The sequence below is a fragment of the Apium graveolens genome, chromosome 7, assembly GCF_009905375.1.
Source record: "Apium graveolens cultivar Ventura chromosome 7, ASM990537v1, whole genome shotgun sequence".
Taxonomy (NCBI): domain Eukaryota; kingdom Viridiplantae; phylum Streptophyta; class Magnoliopsida; order Apiales; family Apiaceae; genus Apium; species Apium graveolens.
In genome coordinates this window covers 14,210,267-14,235,473 of record NC_133653.1, presented here as the reverse complement: position 1 = coordinate 14,235,473, position 25,207 = coordinate 14,210,267, and the positions used below count along the sequence as shown (strand labels likewise).

The 25,207-nt window shown below is 33.8% G+C and overlaps 1 protein-coding gene across 2 annotated transcripts; it reads right to left on the bottom strand.

Moving 5' to 3' along the window:
- LOC141675198 (myosin-15) lies at nucleotides 1–25,034 on the bottom strand. Of its 2 annotated transcripts, none has more exons than XM_074481911.1 (38): nucleotides 24,750–25,034; nucleotides 23,475–23,618; nucleotides 20,447–20,592; nucleotides 20,201–20,357; nucleotides 19,913–19,971; nucleotides 19,441–19,597; nucleotides 18,199–18,348; nucleotides 17,972–18,108; nucleotides 16,045–16,191; nucleotides 15,833–15,934; nucleotides 15,146–15,203; nucleotides 14,928–15,029; nucleotides 14,474–14,511; nucleotides 14,252–14,378; nucleotides 13,987–14,160; nucleotides 13,543–13,674; nucleotides 12,605–12,714; nucleotides 10,937–10,997; nucleotides 10,607–10,784; nucleotides 9,149–9,354; nucleotides 8,028–8,147; nucleotides 7,434–7,532; nucleotides 6,461–6,682; nucleotides 6,020–6,159; nucleotides 4,644–4,755; nucleotides 4,456–4,506; nucleotides 4,279–4,368; nucleotides 3,962–4,132; nucleotides 3,513–3,665; nucleotides 2,619–2,795; nucleotides 1,802–1,939; nucleotides 1,634–1,704; nucleotides 1,454–1,553; nucleotides 1,312–1,368; nucleotides 1,165–1,221; nucleotides 937–1,021; nucleotides 777–855; nucleotides 1–602 (listed from the first exon to the last, which is right to left on the bottom strand). In XM_074481911.1, the coding sequence occupies exons 1-38, from the start codon at nucleotides 24,867–24,869 to the stop codon at nucleotides 485–487; spliced, it is 4,545 nt and encodes a 1,514-aa protein (XP_074338012.1). In that variant the 5' UTR covers nucleotides 24,870–25,034; the 3' UTR covers nucleotides 1–484. The 2 variants fall into 2 exon arrangements, with proteins under 2 accessions (XP_074338012.1, XP_074338013.1); XM_074481912.1 differs by having other exon boundaries at nucleotides 4,456–4,503.
- Nucleotides 25,035–25,207: the final 173 nt, after the last annotated feature.

Genomic DNA, 25,207 nt, shown 5'->3' with positions numbered 1-25,207 from the left:
TGGGTACAAAAAAACTATTAAATATACATTAAATTAAGTTAATTAAATTCTTATGTCTTGGCTAGAACAGTATTGCAGCTAGAAGGAAATTGTTGAGAACATTGGCCAAGGCATCTACCTACCTACCTCTGGAACCTAAAAATAAATTTACAACATCAAAGACATGGGTTTACACCTACCTACTTAAGAATATGGCCTAAAGTGAGGAGCTCTACGTGAGACATGTTAACAGCAACTACTTAATATATACAACACTTGCCAGACATCACATTCTTTAGCATCATCCAATTTCCAGCATGTATCCGATTCCCAGGTATAAATTACCCAATTTACCGGATTGTGGCTGTGCATGATATCTCGTCATTTGTGCACTAAATCATATACCGCCAATCTAAGACGGGTTTTTCTGTATATTAATTGTGCATTCTTCCAAGGACAAAGCTGGACACATCCAAATAAACCAAGGATGCTGCACAACACTACTCTACTTGCTCAGCAAAAACTGTACAGACGGATTTTTAGACAAAACTGGTGGAACTTCCATATCAGAAGGATCTATTGCAGGAATCGCCATATATATGTCTTCAGTTGAAAACGGAATACTGCAAAAATAGGTAAAAATGAAAACATCAATAAAACCATCTGATGTCAAAATACTTTATCATGGTGTTATAGCAGCTTCAACATAGAGAAGTAACGATATGAATAATGACAGACTACATCCACATATAAAGTAATAACACACGCCACATAAAGTAAGGAGCTCATGCATTCACCTCAGATCATCGTCCAGTAGAAACGAATTTGATGTTAAATTCTGAGAATCTTTGTTCAAAATTTCTCTCATTTCACTGACTACCTGAAACATCATACACATTACTTGACATACAGGGATTATGACTTCATTCACACTCAATTAAGAAACAATTAATGAACTTGCCTCATTTGAGACACTCTGAGTTCCATACTTGTCATCCCAGTACATTGTACTTATCCGATAAATTTGTCTCACAGTCAACGCCTGCAAAAGTCCCAAACAAGATAATTAACCATTAATATTCTTACCCTTACAGTCTTACTGGTATATACTCGCCTGAAAATTTAGAAGCAAGCATAAGGGAGATATCATGCTGATTCAAAATGACTGAACACAGAAGGCCATACCGGACAAAGATCTTGCCTTATCTCTTCAAGAGATTTTTTTCTCTTTTGGTGGATTACCTGAACAAGATTACAGATGACAATATATAAACATGCCAACAAGGCAAACAAATACACATCTTATAGCAGCTGCAGCTCGGTTAGTCATACCAGAAAACCAACAGCTTGTCGTATATAATTTAGTTCATGCCAGGAGGTTCCTGCAAACTACAATTGGCAATAATTTAACGCCCAGTCTTTAAAAATTTAATTCCATCATAGAAGCACAAAGTAATTAAAAAATAAATTACACCTCATCTTTTGCATTGACAATCCATTTCTCTAATTCTGCTAGACCAGATTTTACATATTCCCCGTTTGTAAACGTGCAACACTCTCTCCGCAATAGAAGACTAGCAACGAAGTTTCAATCACATTAAGCCAGAAAATTATTTAACGATCGAGTGAAAATAAAAACCATCATAGGAATTACCTATTAAAGAGTGAAATATTAATAAACGAGAAAACCTGGGTCGCCAATTTACGAATGAAGAATGAGGGAACCTGCAAAAGAGAAGCATTAGTTTACAAGTACACAAAACGTAGTAGAAATGCACAATCCGAGCGTAAAATATTTTTTCTTTGTGAAATTTTAACATACATGATTTGAACGTAGACGATTCATAAGAGAATCCAAAAATTTGATAATGCTATCCCATTGACTACCAGGTGATTGTTGAGGAGCATTTCCAGGAGATCTCGATGACTTTCCACCGTGAACTCGTTGAATCTTGGGTGCCTTTGACAAGCCAAAAAATTACATGAATCAAGGACTTAATGCACTCCAATTGCAATACGAAAACTTGTCAACAAAAATAATTAGAAAAAAAAAATCCTATCAAAAGCATTAGAGGTTTTAACTTTTATATAAGCCTCTCGGATATTTTAAAGTGGTAACCTCTGATTCAAGGGTCAATAAAGCCTTTTCCAGTAGCCAGCTTAGCTACAAGGGTTGAATATTACAAAATTAAAAATATAATTTATATTGAGTTCCGAAAAGTTACTTTGCTGGGCAAAATCCATATTGGTTTGCCTTTCAGTTCTAGTCAATTCACTAAAGAATATTATTTAGTATTTATGTACAATTCATTGCAAACTTTTATCATTGTAGATTTTCAGATCAAATTTCTAGTCACGAATTTGAAGATAATGAAAGGGCTTCGAAGTACAATCAGATCCATAAAACTTAATAACAAGAACATTACACCCCATCTTGGGGGGATCATGCTTATAGAACACAAGAGCTACTGTTGGCTTTGTAAGTTTTTTGTGCGCCATGCTGACTGATTGAAGCCTTCAGCTCACTGATAAACAGCAGCCAGGTGGCTTTCAGAATTGTTTTCTCTTTAATTTACATGGCGAATTTACAGAAACTTGAAACATCTAAAATTAATTCATTAAAAGAAATTAATACAAACCTGGATGCAGAGACCCAACAACGGCGATATTTCCTTCTTCAGATTATCACGAATCAGGCCAAAAATCTTCTCCACACAGGCAGTCAACTGTTGTTTAAATAAAATAGCAGGATATCTGGCCTCCGTATGCGATAAGCCATCCTCATAACCAATATATTTGAAAGGAGATTTAAGGCCCTAAGAACAGCAAAAAAGTAAAGTATATAACACGTCTTTCTGTAGAAAGAATTGTATTTTTAGTTACCGACAGCAGAAACAGAGTGTAGAACTTACTCAAAGCTTAGTGCCTTCTAATTACAAAATACTAACGTCCATTTAAGTTAAGTATGTTAATAATAGTGGTACAATTGTTTGGCTATGCTGAAGGATTATACAAGTACTTAGGAAAAAACTTGCAGTATGAAAATCGGAAAGCTCAAGGACTAGTAATGCAGAGCTATGGAGTTAGAACATCGACCAAAAAAATATATCCATTTGGGGGTCGTTCTTTTGATGTAATTGATTGCATAGTTTAATATAACTTTAAAGTAGATTATCACAAATCATTTTAACCACGGTAGTTCTTTTTGCAAGAAAATACAGATATTTATTAGGAACAATTTTGTTATACATTGAATTTTCTTATTCGTTTTACATAATTAGCAGAAGAAGCTGTTAGTTAGATGGTTGTGCAACCAAGCCGCCAATTCTTTATAACCATCAGACACTTCTCGTCTCCCGTATTAGATTACATGCTTTTAAGACCTACAGGCTAAATCATATGTATTATTAAACCAGTTACTTCATTGATTCACGACATTAAAGTCTATACAACACTCCTAGATTTGCTAGTGGATGATTGCTAGTGTAAGCAAAGCTATCCGAGAAATGAAGAAGAGAAATTGCAAAACTTACTTGTGCAATCCTCCCATTTAGCCCAGTGGAACCAGCAGAACGCTTAGAACTTGCAGACAAGAACCCATTAGAACGTATATTTCTCTGCAGGAGGCACAGAAGCGCCGATGCATTCGACAGCCAGTAAGGCAAAATGGAATTCTCGTCCTCCACCTGAAAAACAGCCAAAAAAACATATCAAATGATCAACTAAACATAATGTTGCAATGGCCATACCAATCCACAAATGGTACATCCCAACCCTCTTTACTTGATAAGTGTCTCAACTCTCAATTGATCCTTCTCTGGCCAAAAATTGCTTCACTATTGAAACATTTGGCTTCCACGTCTTTTGGCTGAGAAGGGTCACAACTGAAACATTTGCCGAACTAATAGGGTCGGTATGTCCATATTATTAATCGATGTTTAGGTATTCATACACACCTAAAACTAGTTATTTAATTTATCACCTTCAGAACAGTATTGATTTCCTCAATGATATGGTCAAAGATAGCAGTTCTCTCTGTCTCAAAGGCGTGCCAATTTAGAAGGCATTTGTAAATAACACAAGCAGCGACTGGTTTACCATCTTTGAATCCCAAATTTTCTCGTATGCATCGTGAAAGGATTTCGTAATTCTCCTGCAACAAATTGTATCAAGAATACATAATATGAAGCCTTCATTTTGCAAGGAAAATAAAATTGCCAAAACTCAAAGAAGTCGCTTGTACATAGCAACTCCCTGATCCAAATGTTACATAATCTACATTCAAATTAAGACAAGAACCTGATGCTTCTCCAAAGTTAGCTTTGCACGCCGTGAATCAGATTGACCTTGTGAAGGTGGTTGAATAATTTTTGTGGGTGTAGGTGATTCCTTTGAGAAACAATGAAATGCATTAATAAAGATAAGGCAGCCAAAATTTCCATTCTTGTAAACATATAGAAATGGATGGGAACTTACAAATGCAGATCTCTGATCAATGGACGGAAGAGAAAGTGCACCAGAGAACTTCTGTTTCAATATTTAAAATTATCAACAAGCATTCAGAAACTTAAGTAATTAACAGATTTAACTATCACGTAAATTCTTTGAATTTATTTTACAAGCTGATTAGTTAGTACCAAGAGAATCTAGGTGGGCTTACTTACATCCATAAATGGCTTAGGAAAGCCAGGCAAGTTGCTTTTTGGAGTTGAAGTCAATGTTTTTTGCCGCAGAACAAGATTCTCACCATCTAAGTTTGAGAGTTTCTCCTCCAAACTGTTATCGCAGAACATAAATATAAAAAGAAAGCAAATCTTTGATATAAATAATACCACGACCTTGCATCTACAAAAAACTCAAGTAATGATGCAATATTTCTACAGAACTAAAGAAAATAATTTATAAATAAAACTGTAAGAAACTAAGAATCAGCCACATAACAGATACTACAAAACACAACAAACAATGATCTTTAATTATCAGATACAACATGTTGGAAGACGAGCTAGATTAAATAAACATTATTATTTTATTTATTTTTTTGAAGCATAGACGCTATTAGTTTAAATAGACATATTCCAGCCATAAATAATTGTAGCTTGTTATAGGACAAAGCAGATGCAAGTAGGACGCGGAACATATATCAAGTACATAAGAGCATTGGTGCATTATGTGGTCCAGAACTGTTTATAATTTTATATTTCTTTGTAAAGAAAAAATTAGTTGCGATTAGTTTAGTAATTTCTTTAGAATTAGATAATTATTAGCTCTATTAAATAAAGGAGGCTTTTTAGGTAGTGATTATCATATATTAATAAGGGTCAGGTTGCTACTCCCTCTGTTTTTTTAGGATCTATACATTGGGGGACGGGGACTCGGCACGCATTTTAACGCTCCTTTATAACATAATTTTTATCAATTATTTTAATTACTTTTTCTTAAAATGCGTGTCGAGCATTAATAAACTGTATAGAAATGAACGGGACGGAGGGAGTATTATTTAGGATCTTACTTGCTCTCCAAGTATTAGAATATCTTTCTATACAATCGTAATCGTCATTATTCATTAGAGTTGAATTATGTGAGCTGAATATGCGGATTTATTGTGTTTATTGCCAATTCTTTACACAGATACGTTTTTATCCCTGTTTAACCACTCCACACCTTGTCCTACATCATTTTGTCATTAGTTGTTACACACGCAGTTAAAGTATCTTGCAATATTTATTATGGATTTAGTATATGATCACGACGACGAGGACAGAATCAGAAATCAGGCACTGATATTGACACTTTATTACGTAAATTACTATTTATTATAAATTCAAGTGTGCAATAATATCCTCAATTCTCGTTGCTGCCTCAGATTAGTTTAGAGGTTCATGATGACAATTATAAACCTGAAAGTTTATTCTTATAACTTTAAGTTTAATATAAATATTTGAACTTCAAGTGGTGAAGCTTAGCAGAATAAAAAGATTATATAAAAGTCAGTGTGACAGTAGAGTATGGTAAAGAATAATTAAGTGATGGGATAGACCTTCGCAAATCCTTCTGCAGTTGGGAGCATGTTTGTTCAACTTCCCTCAACTTCTTAACAGTATCGTCAGTATCTTGTTTAGCTTTCACAAGATCTCGTTCGAGAGCCAAATTCTTTGCCTGAAAGGTGTTTAAGGAATTCTGCAAGCAAAATTAAGATAGTCTTACTCCTAAATCATACTACAGTTACAAAACACTTTAATCTGAAAATCCTAGTGACCTAACAAACCTCGACGAGGAAATAGAAATATTAGCAATAGTCATACTGTAAATACTCTCAGCCCATTGGAAATGTTTGAGTCACAGTGACTACGAACAAATTATGAAAATACAAAAACTATATGCATTCGTCAAGCAAACGCACTACGTAAATTGTCCATCTCAAAATTCAGATATACATATTCTTCTAGGGCATGACTGTAATATATGTGAACATAGTTACCTTTAAAACTGCATTTTCATTTCTTAGATCAGCCAATGTAGTAAGTTCTCTTTCCAGAGATGTTTTTTCCTTCATTGACAATATCAGCTGATTTTGCAGCACAGCGTTCTTGTTGCATTCATTAACTGTGGCCAACTTAGCAGCATCCAATTCAAGACTTAGAGATTGCACTGTCTTCTGAAGTTTTGCGATTTCCACTCCCTTTACTTCTTCATTTGACACCTGTGACCAAAATAATCGAGATTGTTAACATTAAAGTGGATACTTGGTAAAAAAAATCTTAGACAACTAAACGACACAACAATACATGAGATAAACTTACTAATTGCGTGAGAAGATAAAAATGCCGATTAAGATAGACATGGGCTACATCCCAAAAGTCTTGATGACTCTTTATCTGATTGCTCCATCAAAAATTAACAAAATGACGTGCTATATCTAAATGTGCTAGATATCTACATTTAGTAGTTGAGAGATGATTTGACTAGGATGTTAGGGTGGCAATTTGTACTTCTTCTTGAGGTAAGACAGAGCGTTTCATTAACCTCTCAATTTATTAGCATGTTATATGTTAAATATATATATATATATATATCAAAGATACACTTGAAAAATATTATTTCTGCAGATTCATCTTAACCCCATGTGTTTCCTAAATTGTAACAGACCAAGTGTAAAGGTATTTCACCTCAAAACATTGTTAAGTCATGGGAATTGATCATTTTATATTTTCGCTACATGATGATTGCTTATCGCTCACACAAGGGACGGGATATGTCCCGAATTCAAGGACAACATCAAGGACTTTGGTGGAGTAACTAAGAACAGAACAATCCAGGTATAAAAACTGTGGGACAAGATCAAGGACTTTGATAGACTAATTAAGAACAGAACAATCCAGGTATAAAAAACTTTTATGGTGGTACTCACAAGTCAAAACATCAAGTATATAATGAAAAACAGAAAAACCTACCCGCAATCTTTTTTCCAACTGCAACCGCCATGTAAGATCATCCAGCTGCCTCTCAAGCTTTGTTTTTGCAAGGCGAAGAGCACCAGCCTCATTAGCCTCCTGTTAAGCAAAAAAAATTGATACATAACATGCCACCAGAGAAACAAAAGCAATATAATCAAGAAAGGGGAGAAAGAATAGGTGTTCGGCAAAAACACAACACCAAAACATGTTTAGAACAACTTGTAACAACACATGGGGATATTATAAGGACAAGTTTATACATTCGCAACCGAAGTTGGTTATAAAACAAAACCATTCAACTGAATATCCCATAGAACAAAAGTAATCAGATTATAAAACCAAACAAAAAACTCCAAGAGTTGTTGAGATGATCAGTTAAACTTATCGACTACTGAAATGTCAATAGTATCATCTAATATTGAGGAGAGAGAGAGAGAGAGAGAAACAAGTAACATACGCTTCTGCCTTCTAGATAACACGATTTTGCATCGCATAAATAGATGGGACATGCCATTAGCATCAAGGAAACAAGAATCCATCAACTTGAAAAAATGAAACAATCATTTATGTACATTCAAAAAACTTGTTCACCTTTTTCAGTTTCCGAAGCTCTCTTCTTGCCAACTTTCGCCTCCATAGGCACTGAATTGCTATTATATTAGATTGTCGATGACTATAAGCAGCACGCACCTTACGCATTCGCCATTGAGACTGTAAATTTGAGAAACAAATGAGGTCATGCATAAATAACATTGACCATCAGAATGAACACTTCAGTAAGAGTGAGAGAGCAAAATAGCATTTGAAGGATATTGGTAATAAGATACCGAATTCACAGTCCCTGAATTGTATTTTGATAGACAGATCAATGTCAGTCTTCGTACAACAAGTACACAGTATATGCAATGAACATGGATGTTTTACCAATGGTAAGCAGCTGATTATCTAAATCGATATACCTCATACCATTGGAAATACTAGCAGCTACTGATTCTAGTTACTGTGGCAGACATATATATAGGTATATGATCACGCGATAACATACAGCTTAGAATAGCATACGGTATTGGGAGCTAAGTTTTAGTTCAGCTTACAATTTTGAAGTTTAGTTGAGAAACTACAAAAGTGACAATCCTTGAACCAAAAGATATAATATCAAATACGCTAGAAAAATGTACGTAGCCCAAGAGGAACATGCATTGAGAGGAGGCATAAGTATATGCTTGGTAATCGCATCGATACAAATAACCACTAATTTGTAACTCTTCCATAGAACGGACGTACAAGTTGATATCGTTTTCCGGCATATGTATGTCAATTAGCAGGATATATTAAACTAGATAAGAAACACATTGGGATGACATGCCATCTACACTATCACAAATGACAAAAAACATATAAACCCTCCACATACTACAGGTAGGGCGCCCACAGCAACAGTCGAAATGCAGAACAGAATTCTATGGTAACTTCTGTCGATGTCAGTTATATAACAATCAACTAGTCTTTTGTTGATTAACGCCATTTAATTATATAAACCTGTATTTAATTGCCATTCAAGCAGCTTCTATCAATCAAGTAAACTTATATTTAGGATAAAAGTCACTCAACTGTCTCAATGTGCCTTTATATGACTGTATCTGCTACTTAGTGAAGTATTGTTACATATGAGAAAAGAAAATTAAACATGCAACAGAAATGAGATCGTTCACCTGAATAATGGTAGCAGCCCTATTCCTTTTCCTACACAAAAATCTCTGACGAGTCAAGAAACCATGTATGCATGCTTGCATAAGCATGGCAGAGGAACGGAGCTGCATATAGGCATGCTTGAGCAGCCATCTCCTGCCATATTTCTGTATTATAATGGCAGCTGTTGCCTCTCTTATCGCAGCATATGTTTTACGAGCAAGATGACCTGCAGAGTGACATTATTTTAATGTAAAATAGCTTTTAAACTGCATCACATCTCAAGCAACGCAAGTCCTAGAGTGTAGCACAGAGAGAAAAATATGCAGCTTGTGCCTTGTACCAAAGAAAATAGCCATCATAGCTTAGACCACAACTGGCATAGCAAGACGAACATATATGAGTAGAAATGTATTTGATCTGTGTTGAAAAGAAAGTACTGTGGACCCAATGTATTGCTCAACAGCCTCTACCATCAAGAAAAAAATATGTAAAATGTATTACTGTTGCTTGTTCAGGAAACTTGTGAATAGCCATTTGCAATCAACCTCAGATGTATTAATATATTAGTCCATACCAGAAAGTAATATTGACCCAATGAATTGCTCAACAGCCTCGACCATCAAACAAAAAAAAATTGTTCAACAGCCTTGACCATCAAATAAAAATATAAATTGCTACACAGCCTCGACCATCAAACAAAAATATCTACGTACAATGTATAAATATTGCTTGTTCGGGCTGATATACCTGTGAATAGCTATTTGTAATCAATATGTTTTCTCAGATGAATTAATAGATATTAGTCAATATTAGAACGTAGTAAGCAGCAATAGCCGATGCAGTGAAAGTTCCTTGTGAATTTTCCAAGCATTAGACTATAAATTTAAGCATGACACAAACTTGAAATTGAAAATAAAGGTTCCAGCTGTCAAGCTTATACTTTCAGGATCTGATGGATTTTGCTTCAGTAATGGAATTAGATTCTAGATTGTCATATCAACATGTGCTTGTTTAAACCAGGCTTCAGAAACTACATGGAAAGATATCTTTTTTTGTTTTTCATTTAACACACAAGAAACTACTTCAAAATACACTATGGAGGGACATCTACATGCAAAATGAAGGGGGGGCACACGATAAATTCAACAATGCTGATGCACAAACCCTAGCTGCTACAAGAACATAAAGATTGCTGCCTATGGCTATAAGTTGCAATATCACCAATCATCATATGCAACAGAAACCAGTAGCACCATATCTGACAACAATTTCACTAAAATAACATTATACTTCTCATGCATCTTTCATATGCTTTATAATTGCTAATTATTTCATACCCTTTATATTTTGTTCTTTGATGGCTAATTAAGTTTTAAAATTTACGAAATGAATGACAGCATATGCGATAATAAATAACCTAGATAGCAGTTGAACAAGATGATTAACACTTAATATTAAGACAAGGAAAAATTAGAAACCTCTGCAATATGCTTGTAGAGAAATGGCAGAAGTCCGATTCGCAATGAATTCCCTGCATGCAATAAATGTCTTTAATCGGCCTTGGATATGCTTTGCAGCAACATCCAAGACCTCTGCGCGTTGTGAGTCTAAGATACCAATCTGGCCAGCCCTGAGAAAAACTTTGGTCTTCCCCAACTGAACATGGAAAAGAAGCAAACCAAGTTTCCAATATTAAGTGAAACTTCAACGGAGTATGTTCAGAGAAGGAATCTTCTAAATATACAAGAGCTTATATTAACCAAACTAAAAATTTAAACCGTTCAGCATACAACATGCAGAGTGAATACCTGAAAATTCTCAAGCTTCAACTTCCTTAGTATTTTCTCAGTCATGGATTTTTCATCATAACTGCAACAGTTATTAAATAGAAAACATGAGAAGCTGAAGAACATTATTTAAGCAACAAATTTATTAGGCATCAAAAAGGACAGCACAAGCAATTCTAATGAAGTAAACTTTGAGATGAGCTGCTCATAAATAATGCCTACATAGAACCATTATAGATGAACATGCTCTACCCACAACAATATTGAAACTCCAAACGAGCATATAAGCATACTGTGTAGTGTGCACATAAATGTCATTAAGTAAACAAATGAAGCAGCCATATCATTACTGCATAAAAAAACTACTCAGCTTCTCACTCCAACATTAATACATTGACATAATCATCTACGGGCCATTGATACGTCGACATTGTCATCTACAGGCTTCAAATATGACTAGAGGCTAGAGCTGTACATTGTTTATTTAAGTTAGAACTGACAATAACTGACAAGTACAACCTACTCTATTTCCATTAAACTGAATCTCAAGGGTCAGGAAAGCTGACGCCAACAGAAGCCCCAACTATTTCAGAAAAATGTTATCCAGAAAACATCTTGCATCAATTAATTGTTTGATATCATGAAGGACAAGTGGTCACCTAATATATATGCAAGTAGTTCCTAAAATCATGTACGCCGGGTCTTTCAAAAAATGGGCTAAAAATTTCAAATCTACAAACAACTGCTAAAACAAAAGGCACAATTTTCCTAAAAGTATGGACGAATATTTCCAGTGGGAACACATAGAGTCTAGAAGAACTACTTGATAAATTGATATTATAGTCGATACAACTGACTCACCCGATAAGATATTACATAATGAACGCCAATGATCATTTCAAACAAAACCAAAACTTATATTAAGCATAAATAGCTATTAAATTGCCAAGTTTCCTGAACATTCCTAAATTTTCAACATATACACATTAGCAAGGCAGGAGGGTCAGTATCCCAAACATCAGTGGTAGCATACCCTGAAATCTGAAAATCGAGCTTTTTTTAAGTGTAGCCCAGCAACTCATCCACAATAAAGCCCAATAAGAAGGATTACCTTTTATCAGCTCCCTCCCTTAAATCTCCAAATTACAATGATTATAACATATTTTCATTTAACTTACATATCTTATTTTTTTCTGTTGGCATTCTACCTAAATCAAGCTAGAAATCTTTAAAATGATACTTACATTAATTAAATAACTATATGCTAGTACTACTGAAATAATGTCCTAGAGGTTTAACACTGTTTTCGGTTCAAATTTGATGCTGTTTGCAGAAAGAAAGTTCCTCAATTTAGTCTTCTTTTCGTTTTTATTCAACTTTTTTGCATAGCACGTATTTTGGCCCGCCTTAAAATCTTAGTCTGGCTCTGCCACTGTGCATTAGTATTTTAATACCCTCACTAAGAAGCAAACACATATTTCACACTGTATATTTAGGCAAGAGATGAACACCCATTTAGCTTTAACACTGTACATTAGTAAATAGCATGTGCAAGATTATTTATTCGTTGTAAGCATTTCACTTGCATTAAAAGAACTCAACATAATCAGGGAAAGACCGGACCACTGGGATATTAGCAGATTATGGTATAACAATTTAGTACCACGAGCAGAAAAATAAGAAACTGACCTTCCCTCCATTATTTCCATAGCAAGTAGCCCAAAACGATCTACAAATTCATGATATGTCTTCCGAGTGGGATAACCTGCTAGACTAATCCGAACAGCCTCTAAAACTCCCTGTTCAATGTCAATATTCACCATTAAACCGTATAATACTTACTTTTGAGTGAGCAACCCATATGAGATCTACTTACCATCAATAGAGCAAACTAAGTGCAAAGGAAATCACTAATCAATCATACAAGTTGAAGTGAAAATAATAAAAAATGAAAGAAGACAAAGGCTTCACATGCCCCCATATGAGAGTAGCAAGAGGATATAAGACTTGCTGCTAACTTGCTAAGGGTATACGACATTCTCATATCAACAAGACACGGGTATTCCAAACTGGAACTCAGAAAATAAAAAATTTAGCCTTATAAATACATACACACCCACACACACACAGAGAAAGAGAGAGATCTTGTATTCAACACAATCGGGTATATTATCAAGTGAGTCACTAAAGAAGGCTTAATATATCAATTTGGTCACTGATCTGAAAACAGTATCAAACAAGTGACTGAAATCAGCTACTGGTACACTCAGTTTTTCTTAACTTTTAATGACGAGAAATGCTTTTGTGTTAAAATTATTTGATGGGGCATCCATCTATGATAAAATTATTATGACATTTGACTTTATGAGAAGACCAATCATATGATCTAATGCTGATTATTATCTAAAATTCTTCTTCACAAACAAAATTAAGAAAACTTCAACAAAGGTGTCAAAAGCATTTGTGAAGTTGGTACATGACTGTCTTTCGTGCTTTAAGAAGATAACTAACAGAAGTACCAACTAGAGAAGGATAAGAGACAAGAAAATCAACTGATCAGAATATAAATTTTAACGGAGTTTTATCAGCAAAAAATTGTTCACTTAAAAAGGGAAAATGATACTAACCCCACAGCGTAACTGATGTAAAATACTTTGATTTTCAAATTTTTGAGGCCTGTTCAAAGAGTTTGGCTTGACGCATCGAATATAGTGAGGCTCTGTTGCACTGAGGGTCTCCATGAGAGCTTGAAGTTGTTGCTACAATTAAAAAGCTAGCTTAGCAAAAAACAATTAAAAAAAGATGAGATTAGTTGCATCATATATAGGTTTTTGAAGAATAATATGAATGCTTACTACCATGAAAAACCTTCACACAAACAAAAAAGTCTCAACTCTAAGACAACACAAGAGAGTATTTATGCTAGAATTTTATCCCGAGTAAATGCTACCTAATGAAAGTACTCATGTACACATCATAGTCTATTGCATTTGTTTTACGTATTTTTTCGCATAGCCACCCATGTAGTCGAAGTAGACAGAATCAATTGAAAGTCATATAACTGCATATACCTTGAATCGAGACGCCACTGAAGAGAACTTGTATGAAGATCTTGACGTTTCCTCGGCTACAGAAGGAAAAAGACCAGAAACAAAGGAGCATTTCGAGGAAGATAAAAGATTGTGGTGTTCAACCACGATATAGTCACGATTTTTGTCCAGAAATGTATCCGTCTGATATGTGACCTTCAGAATCATAAAGAATTTTCTATCATGATTAATGTTCTTCAAATAAATCAAATCCTTATGTGCATTATGCAAGTAGCTATTATGGTACCTTGCCAGCATAATGGGAGAGAGTGAAATCTGTTTCACAAAATTTTGCCTTGTCCAATCTAGGGTGGCTGCCACAATTGCGGAAGAGCTTGTTTGAAAATGTTTCATGAGTCGATTTAGGAAACATGCTGCATAATCAGGAAATCAGGATAAGAAAAGACTGTGACGAACTATTACAGAAAATTAACACGCACCAATTCATAGTAGAGAACTAATATTGTACCAAGCTTCATCCAGAAGACCAATTATCCCTATAGGCTTCTGCAAATCATGTTGAAAGCACACTTTAGGTTGTAAATAATATGTGACATCAAACCAACAAATAATCGGAAAAATGCAGTATGGCATTGAGCAATGTGACAAGTAAAGAAATATAAAAAGCAAAGTGTGTCAAAGAGTTTCATCTGTTGACTAATGACAGACTCGACATTTAAAATATGATATAGTAAGAAAATTAATGATCACATCTATCATATCAATTATTATTTATTAGTAAGAAAACAAGAATGATTTTTCCTGCAGAAGCGTAGGCTCTACAAGTCCTAAATACGTTGATAAGAGATACTAGTTTATTTCATACAAGCTACAACAAACGCATTTAACAGTACAAACATGGTAGACAAATATACAAATACATATAATCAGTAGTCTGAAATCAGTCCAACTTAAGGGGGAACCTTCTCTATCAGATCCAGGACATCTTGGTTATCAATAAATTCAATATAGCTCCAATTGATTTCTTCCTTGCGATATTCTTCCTGCTCCATCTTGAATACATGCTGAAAGATCCAAAAATGCACAGTATTAACAAGTCAAACCTTGTTTCACTTTCTGCAAACAGCATTAAATAATTCGAATGATGGTGTATTAAAAATAATGAATAGTTGGTATGGACCTCATTGAAATGCTGCTGAAGCTTCTCATTTGCAAAATTTATGCAGAACTGCTCAAAACTGAGGGAAAAAAAACTTTCACTGATCAATAGCAGGAGGAATATCTACCTAATGAATAATTTTCATTCCACAAATATTTAAAACTCTGTCAATCTTACAACTAGCAAACACTCAAGGACAGTAGACACACAAGTTATGTGCTTTATATTATGTTATGCTTTTAAGTTCTTGGGTAAACAGTTTTTTCAAATAAGTTGGATTATCCAAGATGTCCCACAGAGGCAGTATGTTAGCTTCTGCGAGGTGCCTTTAGAGCATTTAGCAGTCTACCAAGAGAGGTACCAACAAAACTTCATCTATTAAAAAAAAGCAAAAAAAAATTATTGTGGCAAAATCAAATATACGCTACATTGCAAAATTCATTTGCAAATGAACAAAATTCATTACATGTTTTTGGCCTCACTTCATTTGTTCTTAACCTACATTAAGATTCTATATTTCTCTGGTATTGTTTAATAGTGACTTGACTATAAACTTATCATCTCAACTTAAAAATATTATTTTCTTCATTTCACACAAAAGTGTCCGCCAGTTATCCAACACATAGAAGTTTATATTATATGCCAGTAAAACTATTTACTAATTAACAACAAATAAAGAGAAAATAATCACTTATAAAGTGAGAAGACCTGTTTTGCCTAAAGCATTCAAATCCATAAATGTCCAAGACCCCTATTTGCATCCGAGAATTAACATCTTGCCCAACTGATCTATTGATCTTCTCAACCAGCCTGCAGCACAGAACATTACCAGAAAACAAATTTACTATCATAAAAGACATTCATCCAAAAATACATATATATATATATAATATCAGTGATATTGGCAGTAGCCAGCATACCAATCAAACAGCCTAGCATAAACAGTCTTTGCCAAAGTATCACGGCTTGCAACAGCAGCATTACAGTCAAGAGCCTTAACAATATTTCCTTCACGGGTCTGAATTGACCGGGTGGAGAGTGTTGCAATCAAAAGGTTCAAGTCACACCTAAAAACAATGCAAGTTCATACCATTAAAAAAAATCACAAAATAAACCTCAATGATATAATCAAGATCGTTTTCTGTGCTGCTACAAATTTAAGCTCTTAAAATTTTAAAAAAAAAGCATGTCACTTAGTATGTGCACAGAAATATGTGCCAATAAAAATTACTATAAGCCAAAAATGTGGTAATTTCTTTTATATTACCATTTAGGTAACTAAAACCATAGAAATGTGTTTGTGAAGTAAAGGACATCACTGTCATAGCTTGCAATCTGCATATAATATCACCTCTAAAGGAGATAAAATAATAAACTAAAAACAATTACAGAAATAAGCATGTAATGTACCCAGGAAAAATACATAAAAATATGACAAAAATCTTACTTGCCTGCAGATTATAACTAGCAATGTAAATTGGTTAGAATTTGCTGAAACAGAATAAGGTTTTTTAGCATGTAATCAGACGCCTTGGTTTTCCATGGCTTTAGTTATTGTTTTTATGACATCTATGACTGTGAATATTGCTAAAAAGAAATAAAATCAAAAGCTCTTATTCCGACTACAGGGTGTTTGGCAAAACAATTACGACCATCTATTTCATTCTTATTTGCTAATATTGTGATATTCCTGTTACCTTATAAGTGTTCCTGGAGTAGACAGTAGACTTTATTTTTATACCTTAAAAAGATTCGTTTGTAATATTTTTTCATAATGAGAAGATTACAATACAATCTGAACACAAGATCATTTTGGCAAGAGACAAACATATAAATTTACATGATATGTCAATAAAAATGATGAGAAAAAACCTGAAACGTGTATTCTACAAAATATATATAAATAAACATTTTACTTGCCCTGACTTTACGAATTTGATATAAATCCCTGAGAACAAAAATTTGGGGGATTAAGTGTTTCCAAGAACCATAATCGAGTAAGGGAAGAACAAGGGTAGTAAAGACGGGGCATACATGGTCTAATCTCTATACCCCTCCATATTTATCTTTGATTACAATTTACTAAAGAAATATTGGTCAGGATTCATTAAAATGAATTTTAAATGGATTCCATGAATCATAAACAGAGACTTCTTGTTTACCGCGGCATGTAGTAATTGCTTTTAGTACCTTCTTACATTAGTCAATCATTTATTTATTTTTTTTAACAATTTCACATCTCGTTAGTTATTGATCCCTATACATACAATGAATCCAACAACTTCACAGCTTTGTATTTATTTCAATTTGTTTTTCTTACACTGGTCTGGGTCATTTAGATTTTAGACGAAATGGTCACATTTGCAAATTACATAAAAAATAAATTATATTTCTGTAGTGTGCAATACAACTCAGTGCTTACTTTACGGCAATAAAAAGTTATAAAATACTATATCCACTGAAACATGACTTTTGGAAACCACATTACACAGGCTTTTTTGTAGGATGTAATTAGCATCTTTTTTAGGATTCGATGTAGTCCACCTGACCTAGGATTCCTGAAGATGGCTGAAGTTGTGACAAACACATAGCACAAGTCATATACATTAGTATACTAATTATTTGACAAGGAAGAAATCCGCAAAATTTATTAGGTAAAAAGGAAGGCGCTCACACGCATTAAGGAAATCCTCCATATATATTCACAAAAAGGGAAAGAATCCTAATACAGTAGAACATCAAGCTGAGTGTTTTGATATCAAAATGTACCGGAAAAAACGTACAAAAAATTTTAATCTTTGTAAAGGTCACCCTGACAAGGAAAAAAATTGTAACAGATTCACCTACATGAAAAGATTAGCTGCCATCTGCAAGTGGAAATTGGAATTTTGATCCTTAACAACTGATGAGTCATGCTCTTTTCCTGGAGCAAACTCAACGTTCCCAAGATGCAGAATTGCAGCTAGAGTCCGAAATATCGCTTCCTAATAAAGGAAAATTAAAGTGAAGACCAGGATACAATAGCCAAAAAATTCTAGTTAATGCATGACTAATGCTTTACAAATGCTTGAAACCTGTTCTTCGTGGCTGATACCAACAATATCCATAGCCCTTCTCGTCCGCATGTATTCCTCGGCACTACTTATTCCATCAAGCTCATAAACACTACTTTGATTTAAGTAGTGGAAGTTGCTTGGATGGGCCAGCTTGTATGAATCTGCAACCTATAGCATGAGACAGGCTCAAAAAATAAGCAAGTTGATTCAGAACAGTCCACAATTACAATAGAAAAAAAAAATTAAGAACCGAGAAGGGTTTCTAAGAAATTTAGATGAAATGATGAATGCATCAATTAAAATAAACTACACATGCTCCTCAATTCATAATCTTAATCTATTGTTTGTAATTTTTTGTATAGTCCCATATATTGTTGAAAAAACAAACTCAACTTTTTTCCCATTTATTTCGTGTTCAAAAGAAGCATTGTGAATAGAAACACAACTCCTTGCAGAATTACCTCTCCTGAAAAAGGTTCAACTCTCTAGGCTAAATTGGAAATTTTACAATTATTTTTTCTTGTAGATCGTTATCTGCTTGAATTATTTTATTGATAATACACAGTATTAATAGACCAATAACTATAGGACACGGGAGTAGGAGAAGTTCGATGGAACGACAATCTTATTGATTTTTATCAAGTCAAACTACAAACTTAAGAATGTACCACCATATCTACTTACAGTTATAAGATATAAAAAGTTGCTTTTAACTTATTCGCCAAACAGAAGGTTTGCGGGATTATAAGCCAAATTGCCATTTTTAAGCGAAAACAAACACCCTCTAAAGCACAGATCCTAGATGTCTAGATTTGTTGTGCTTATCTTTGTTTTTTCATTTCTTATTTTTCTGTGGAAGCGGAAAGCCAATCATACTCGATCTATTGGATTCTTTTTCAAACTAAGTAAAATTTTGGGCAAAAGACTATTCTTCGTTTCTCAAATAATTTAGTTTTTAAGGCTTTATGTTGACTAGTGTACAGAAAAATTTTCCTGTCATGCCCGCTGTTTTCACCCCCTACTTCTACTTGCATAGAATACCATAACAGTGCACATTCCACAAGTGTCATGTATACTATGTGGCTATTCTTAAGAAACAAATACCTACAACCAACATTTGACGGGTTACCAACAACTCAGAATTATAAATAACCGTATTCATTGTAGCATGATTTGCAAATGGAAAAAAGCACAAACCCAATGATTTTAACATTGTAAACACAAGTCTCAACGGAACAGCTGATAATAGAAAAAGATTACCCTTCCAGAAGCACAAAGCTGGTAAAAGCAATGGTAGTTCCTTTCTGGATCAGTTATTTGAACCACACGAGACCTTTCCAGAAGATAAGTTCTAATTGCAGCTCCCGATATTCTACCATTTTTATCAAACTGAATCTCCACAAATTTTCCGAAACGACTGCAACGAATGAAAAACAGAATGAATTACTAGAAATTGATGGATACGATACCTTACCAACAAACAATCATGTTCTCCAAATTCAGGAAGAAAGAAACATATTCCGAAGAAACTTAATTTGGGGTATGGCTTCTTCTTTAGATAGAAGGGGCAAGAAAGCAGCTAACATATACATGGCAAATTCCATTTCAGGCAAACCATGAAGATCACAAATTATGTTTTGACAAAGAGAACAATATTCTGTTACCATCCATAACATAAGGCAGTAACCAAAAAATTGAAGCACAAGTAAAACCTAACACCATCCAGACTAACCTTGAATTATCATTTCTAGAGGTTCGAGCATTACCAAATGCCTCCAACAGTGGATTCGACTGAATCAAGTGGAAATTAACAAGGTCAGTGGATCTGTCTAAGACACAAACCCGCTAAATGAAGAAAACAAAGTCGCTAGAACAGTTTAAGTGCCAGATGAAGATAAATACTAATCTACAATGAGACCACAGGTAGAAACATGAAAATTCCAGGAAGGCCAAACGTTATGATTATCATTTATGTACTAGAGACAATTATATAAAAATTTAACAGAACAGAATGGTATACTTCTAGGACTTGCTGTTCCACTGTCCTATCATCACTGGCAGCACGACCACCAACAAAAGTAAGATACTGCATTATCAATTTTGTTGTCTCAGTTTTCCCAGCTCCACTTTCTCCACTAACTAATATCGACTGGCTCTGAGAATCACTCATCATTGCTCTGACAAGAGAAAAACAACCCAATCAAAACGCTTTTGCCATAAAGCATAACAAGGGGGAAAAAGAAAAAAATAATGAGTTTTGAAAAACCTGTAAGATGCATCAGCAACGGCAAAAACATGGGGACTTAACTCGCCAAAAGGGGCTCCCCTATATTGCTCCATCATGTGCACATTATATAAATGTGGAAGCTTGGTAAATGGATTTACAGCAATTAAGATGCTTCCGGTATAAGTCTATCACCAACAATTAAGTAGAAATCAACTTGTCAACAAATTTATAGTGTGAAGCAAAAAAGTAAAAGGATCAATAAAGAGTGAGAACATTAGCACTAAGACAAGGCTATTCCCAATTCCATGTTTCTGCTGTATACATTCAATTGTAACTGTGTGACCACTAATTTAAGTACTTTTCTAGCAAACCACGAGCCTTTCTATATATGATGTATCCAAGGTTATCACGGCGCCAAGTCGACCCTCGACGCCCGAGTACCTTCGTGAAGACTAGTCGACAAGTCGCCCGACTAGTCGTAAAAAGTCGACAAAGTGTTCATTATACATATAATTACTAGATTCAATATATAATATAATTGAACACGTTAGTTTTATAATTTAGATCAAAAGTAATAGAATAATAAGTTCAAAATATAGATCACAATTATGGTTATGAAGCCCCCAAGTCGGGCTACGACTCTTGGATGACCTTCACGTCAACTAGTCGACGACAAGTCGAGCTTGGAGACTCCCGGCGCCTGAGTAGCTTCGTGTCGACTAGTGATAACAATGGATGTATCATGTACGATGCAATGTATCCATGTTTGTCCTCTTATTCTTAGGTATGATTAAACCTAATTAAAAGTATGTTGACCCAAAAATTAGGTGCTATTAAGCTTATATCACCCAAACAGATATTATGTAATAAATCTAATAATTAAAAGTCTTCCTACATAATTATTGCAAGTAATAAAATTAAGATTTAAGGCTCTTCAAGAGCATGGTTGTCAAGGCGGCGAGTCGATGGATCTGGGCTAGTCAACTAGTGTAGACTAGTCTACTAAAAAAAATAAGACATTATTACTAGTATATTATTATATTAATAATAATTTATTATTAATAAAATCGTATTAATATAATTATTATTAATATAATAAATGCATAAAATAAAATACTAAATACATATTTTGTGTGCGTGTGTATATACTTACATATACTATGTAAGTATGTATACAACTATACATAATACATACATATATATGTGTGGGTGTGTGGGTGTGAAAGAAGAGAAGGGAAAGAAAAATATAAATACCAGGTAGAAGAAGAAGGTTATGATGAAGTCTGATTGTGATTTTGGTCTCTCGTTACTCGTAGCCGCTGGAATGTAATTAGGGCTCAATACAAGTGTGTTTGTGGGTTTAAAATTAAATTTGGGCTCAATAACATCTTTTATTTTTTTAATTTTTTAACTTAAGAATTAAATTATATATTTTTAATTTTCAATTTAAAAATATATAAATATGCATATGTATTAGAAAAAGGCCTAGCACCTTAAAATGCACGCACAACTCGCATATTAGACCCGACTCTCCTCAAGAGGTACAATGGATGTTTCAAGGTTTTTAAATTTTAGCACATCTGGAAACTAATTACATATTATTATAGTACACACATATATATACAATGTACTATGGTGAATATAATTACAACTTGGTTTTCTTTCGAACCTAATTGTACCTTAAATTTGTGCTCATATTCCTCAAACAATTATATAATTATAGTCAAAGCTTATCAAAAGAAATATAACCTTGGTTTAATATAATTATGGCCTTAATATAACTAATATAACTATGGCCTTTAATATTATTTATCTGCCATTTTCAATCATCCTTGAAAGAATCCATAATCACAAATTAGAACATACCACGTACTAAGGTAGCCCAGCACTTCCCAAGTCAACCAGCAATATCCTCGTCAAATCATGTATTTATTAATGCATTTACTTTACGCTACTTGTTTTGAGAAATGCAAATAACTAAATGTTGTCATATATTGAGATACATAAAAACTGGAATATTGCCTTAATTTTTACAAACAAAACATAAACACCAACACGACTTGAGAAAAAACGAAGCGCCATGAGAGTACATAAATTTCTCATGTACACAAAATACACAACATAAAAGTGCACGATATACACGCCAGATGTACACGAATAGGAAAATATAAAATATTAATTTATGCTTTATAATTTTTAAATATTAATATTATAGATATTAATTGATATTATACTTCTTTTATTTATAAAATTCTATAATTAACATCAAATTGTATATTATTAATTGTGTTATTATAATATATATATTATAAATAAATATTCTATTTAACTAATTATGTCTTGCACTTTCGTGTCGTGTCATGTACTTGATGGGTAAATAAAAACACGACACTAAATCCTTTCGTGTACTTTCATTTCGTTAACTCAAAATTTAAACACAAACACTAAACTTTCAAGTCGTGTACTAAATTGTCGTGTCTAGTGACCACATCAGAAGGACCAAAACGACAATACATAGTTTCTATTCAAATTAATTTATAGTGTGTAAGGATATCTAATCCTGCAAAGAAAACAAGGGATCCAAATTAAAATTTGCATATGGCCTAAAGAAAAAGAAAAGTAGAAGGTAATCGCAATAATTCCAGGATGTTAGGAATCGGGTTGGCCCACAAATCATATCTATAATAGGTTGAAATGGGCCTCATGGCAGGCCTTTCAAGTTGTCTCTAGGCACACCTTTTACATTCCTGTAATTAAATTATCTAATAAACTATCAAAACACACAATTACTAGTAAAGAATTACCTAGAGTGAAATTTAGAAATTAATAAAGTGGACATTAAAAACTCTGTTCTTATATACACAAATATACAATACAATAGAGTAAAAACGTTTTACAAAATAAGAGTTTACATACACAAACAAATAAAGAATATATTACGAAGAAAGGAGTAATAACAAAATCAAGCCCATCCTTAAAAATAATCCATTCTCTAAAGCAGACACAAGATTAAAACCATAATGACGAACTTTATTATCCATAAACAAACAAAAGCACGAAAACTCACATAAATTTCATTCAAAGCATATCTCCTCTTCAAATTATCAAGCACGCCAGGTTCATTCAAATACGTCAATTTAGTCATATCATCAACTCCGCCATGATCCGCCTCTTCATCTCTTAAAAACAACTTCTCCGGCAAAACCAATACCTATATCATCAAATTCCACCAGTATTCCACTTTATCAAAACACTTCACAACTAATCTCAATAAATCAGTACAATAAACGCCAATTCAATACATTATAAATATATAAAGTTATTGAATTTCAATTAAGTACTCCACTTCATCAGTTTTTTACACACTGAATATCATCATATCAATTCAGTAACACTAATTCCGAACATTTTAAATATTTATAAATATGAGTTATCTATAGCTATCCACAGAGATTGGTTTATAAAAGTTTATAAAACAACAAATTCAATCGGTATTCCACTTCATTGATTCATTTTGCATCAACAACCATCAAATCAATTCAATAAACACTAATTGAACACATCATATAAATATATAGCTAAACAAGGAAACTTGTTTACAAAACATCAATTTCCATCTGTATTCCACTTCATTGTTTCATTTTGCATTAAAAAACAACAAACCGGTACAGTTCAATAAACACTAATGAATTACAAATATAAAGTCAAAACACATAGATTAAAATAAGCTTGGAAAACACCAAACTCTGCCGGTGTTCCACTTCATCATTTCCATCCGCAACATACCGATCAAATTACATCGTTCCACTAAACTACAATTCAATAAATTATAACTACAGATACATAGTTATACACAGAGGTCAGATCAAACATCAAATTCCACCAGCACTCCACTTCATCAATTCCACTCCGCAACAAATGCAGTTAAACAAACACCAATTCAATACATTTCACACACATATCTACATATACACAGAAACCAGTTTGAAAAGTTCATTAAAATCATCAAATCCCACTAGCATCAGGCTTATGCAATAACTCCTCATCAATATAAATCATTTTTTATCGCATCACTTCACTAAACGCCAATTCCATTAGACACAAAGAGAGAGAAAGGGGGGGGAGAGAGATTAATTATACTTTTTTGTTAAATTCAATACATTGTACATACATATCTACATAGTTATAAACAGAAATCAGTTAGAAAAAGTTATTAAAATCATCAAATTCCACCAGCATCACACTTTATGTGACACACCGGGGGGAGAGGGGGGATATCGAGGGAGAGGGAGAGGGGGAGAGAGAGAGAGAGAGAGAGAGAGAGAGAGAGATTAGAGTATACCTTTTTGTTAAATTCAGTGAGAAGTTGAACTTGTTTTCCGACGAAATCGGTGACCTCAGCGGCAATCCAAGCGGAGTCTCTATCCTGGACCCAAACTTTGGAACCTTTACGTAGACTCATCCTTCTCTTTCTCTCTATCCTCTCTTCAATTTTGCATGGCGAGATTTAAAACGCCTAAATTTGAATTTAAAGAAACCCTAGAGAGAGAAAAGGGGGAAGAGGAGAGAGATAAGAGAGAGATTTGTATGTATTTGTTTTTGTCTCACACGAAATCAAAAAATAGAATTTATTTTGGGGGTGTCGTATTCCCGCCCTAGGCAAATTTGGGTTTGTCTTTTGCATGTCAAGATTAGTGTTTTTTATGTCGGTTTGGGTCGAGGATTGCAATCGGGTCATTTTAATTAAGTTTTAACACATACGGGGAGAGTGCTGCAATTTCAAATCAATTTTTGAATCGC

Coding starts and splice junctions, on each gene's coding strand:
- LOC141675198 (XM_074481911.1), bottom strand. CDS start 24,869: ATGAGTCTACGTAAAGGTTCCAAAGTTTGGGTCCAGGATAGAGACTCC. Junction 18,109..18,198: donor GTATCAGCCACGAAGAACAG/GTTTCAAGCATT, acceptor TTCCTTTATTAG/GAAGCGATATTTCGGACTCT. Junction 6,160..6,460: donor ATGAAAATGCAGTTTTAAAG/GTAACTATGTTC, acceptor TTTTGCTTGCAG/AATTCCTTAAACACCTTTCA.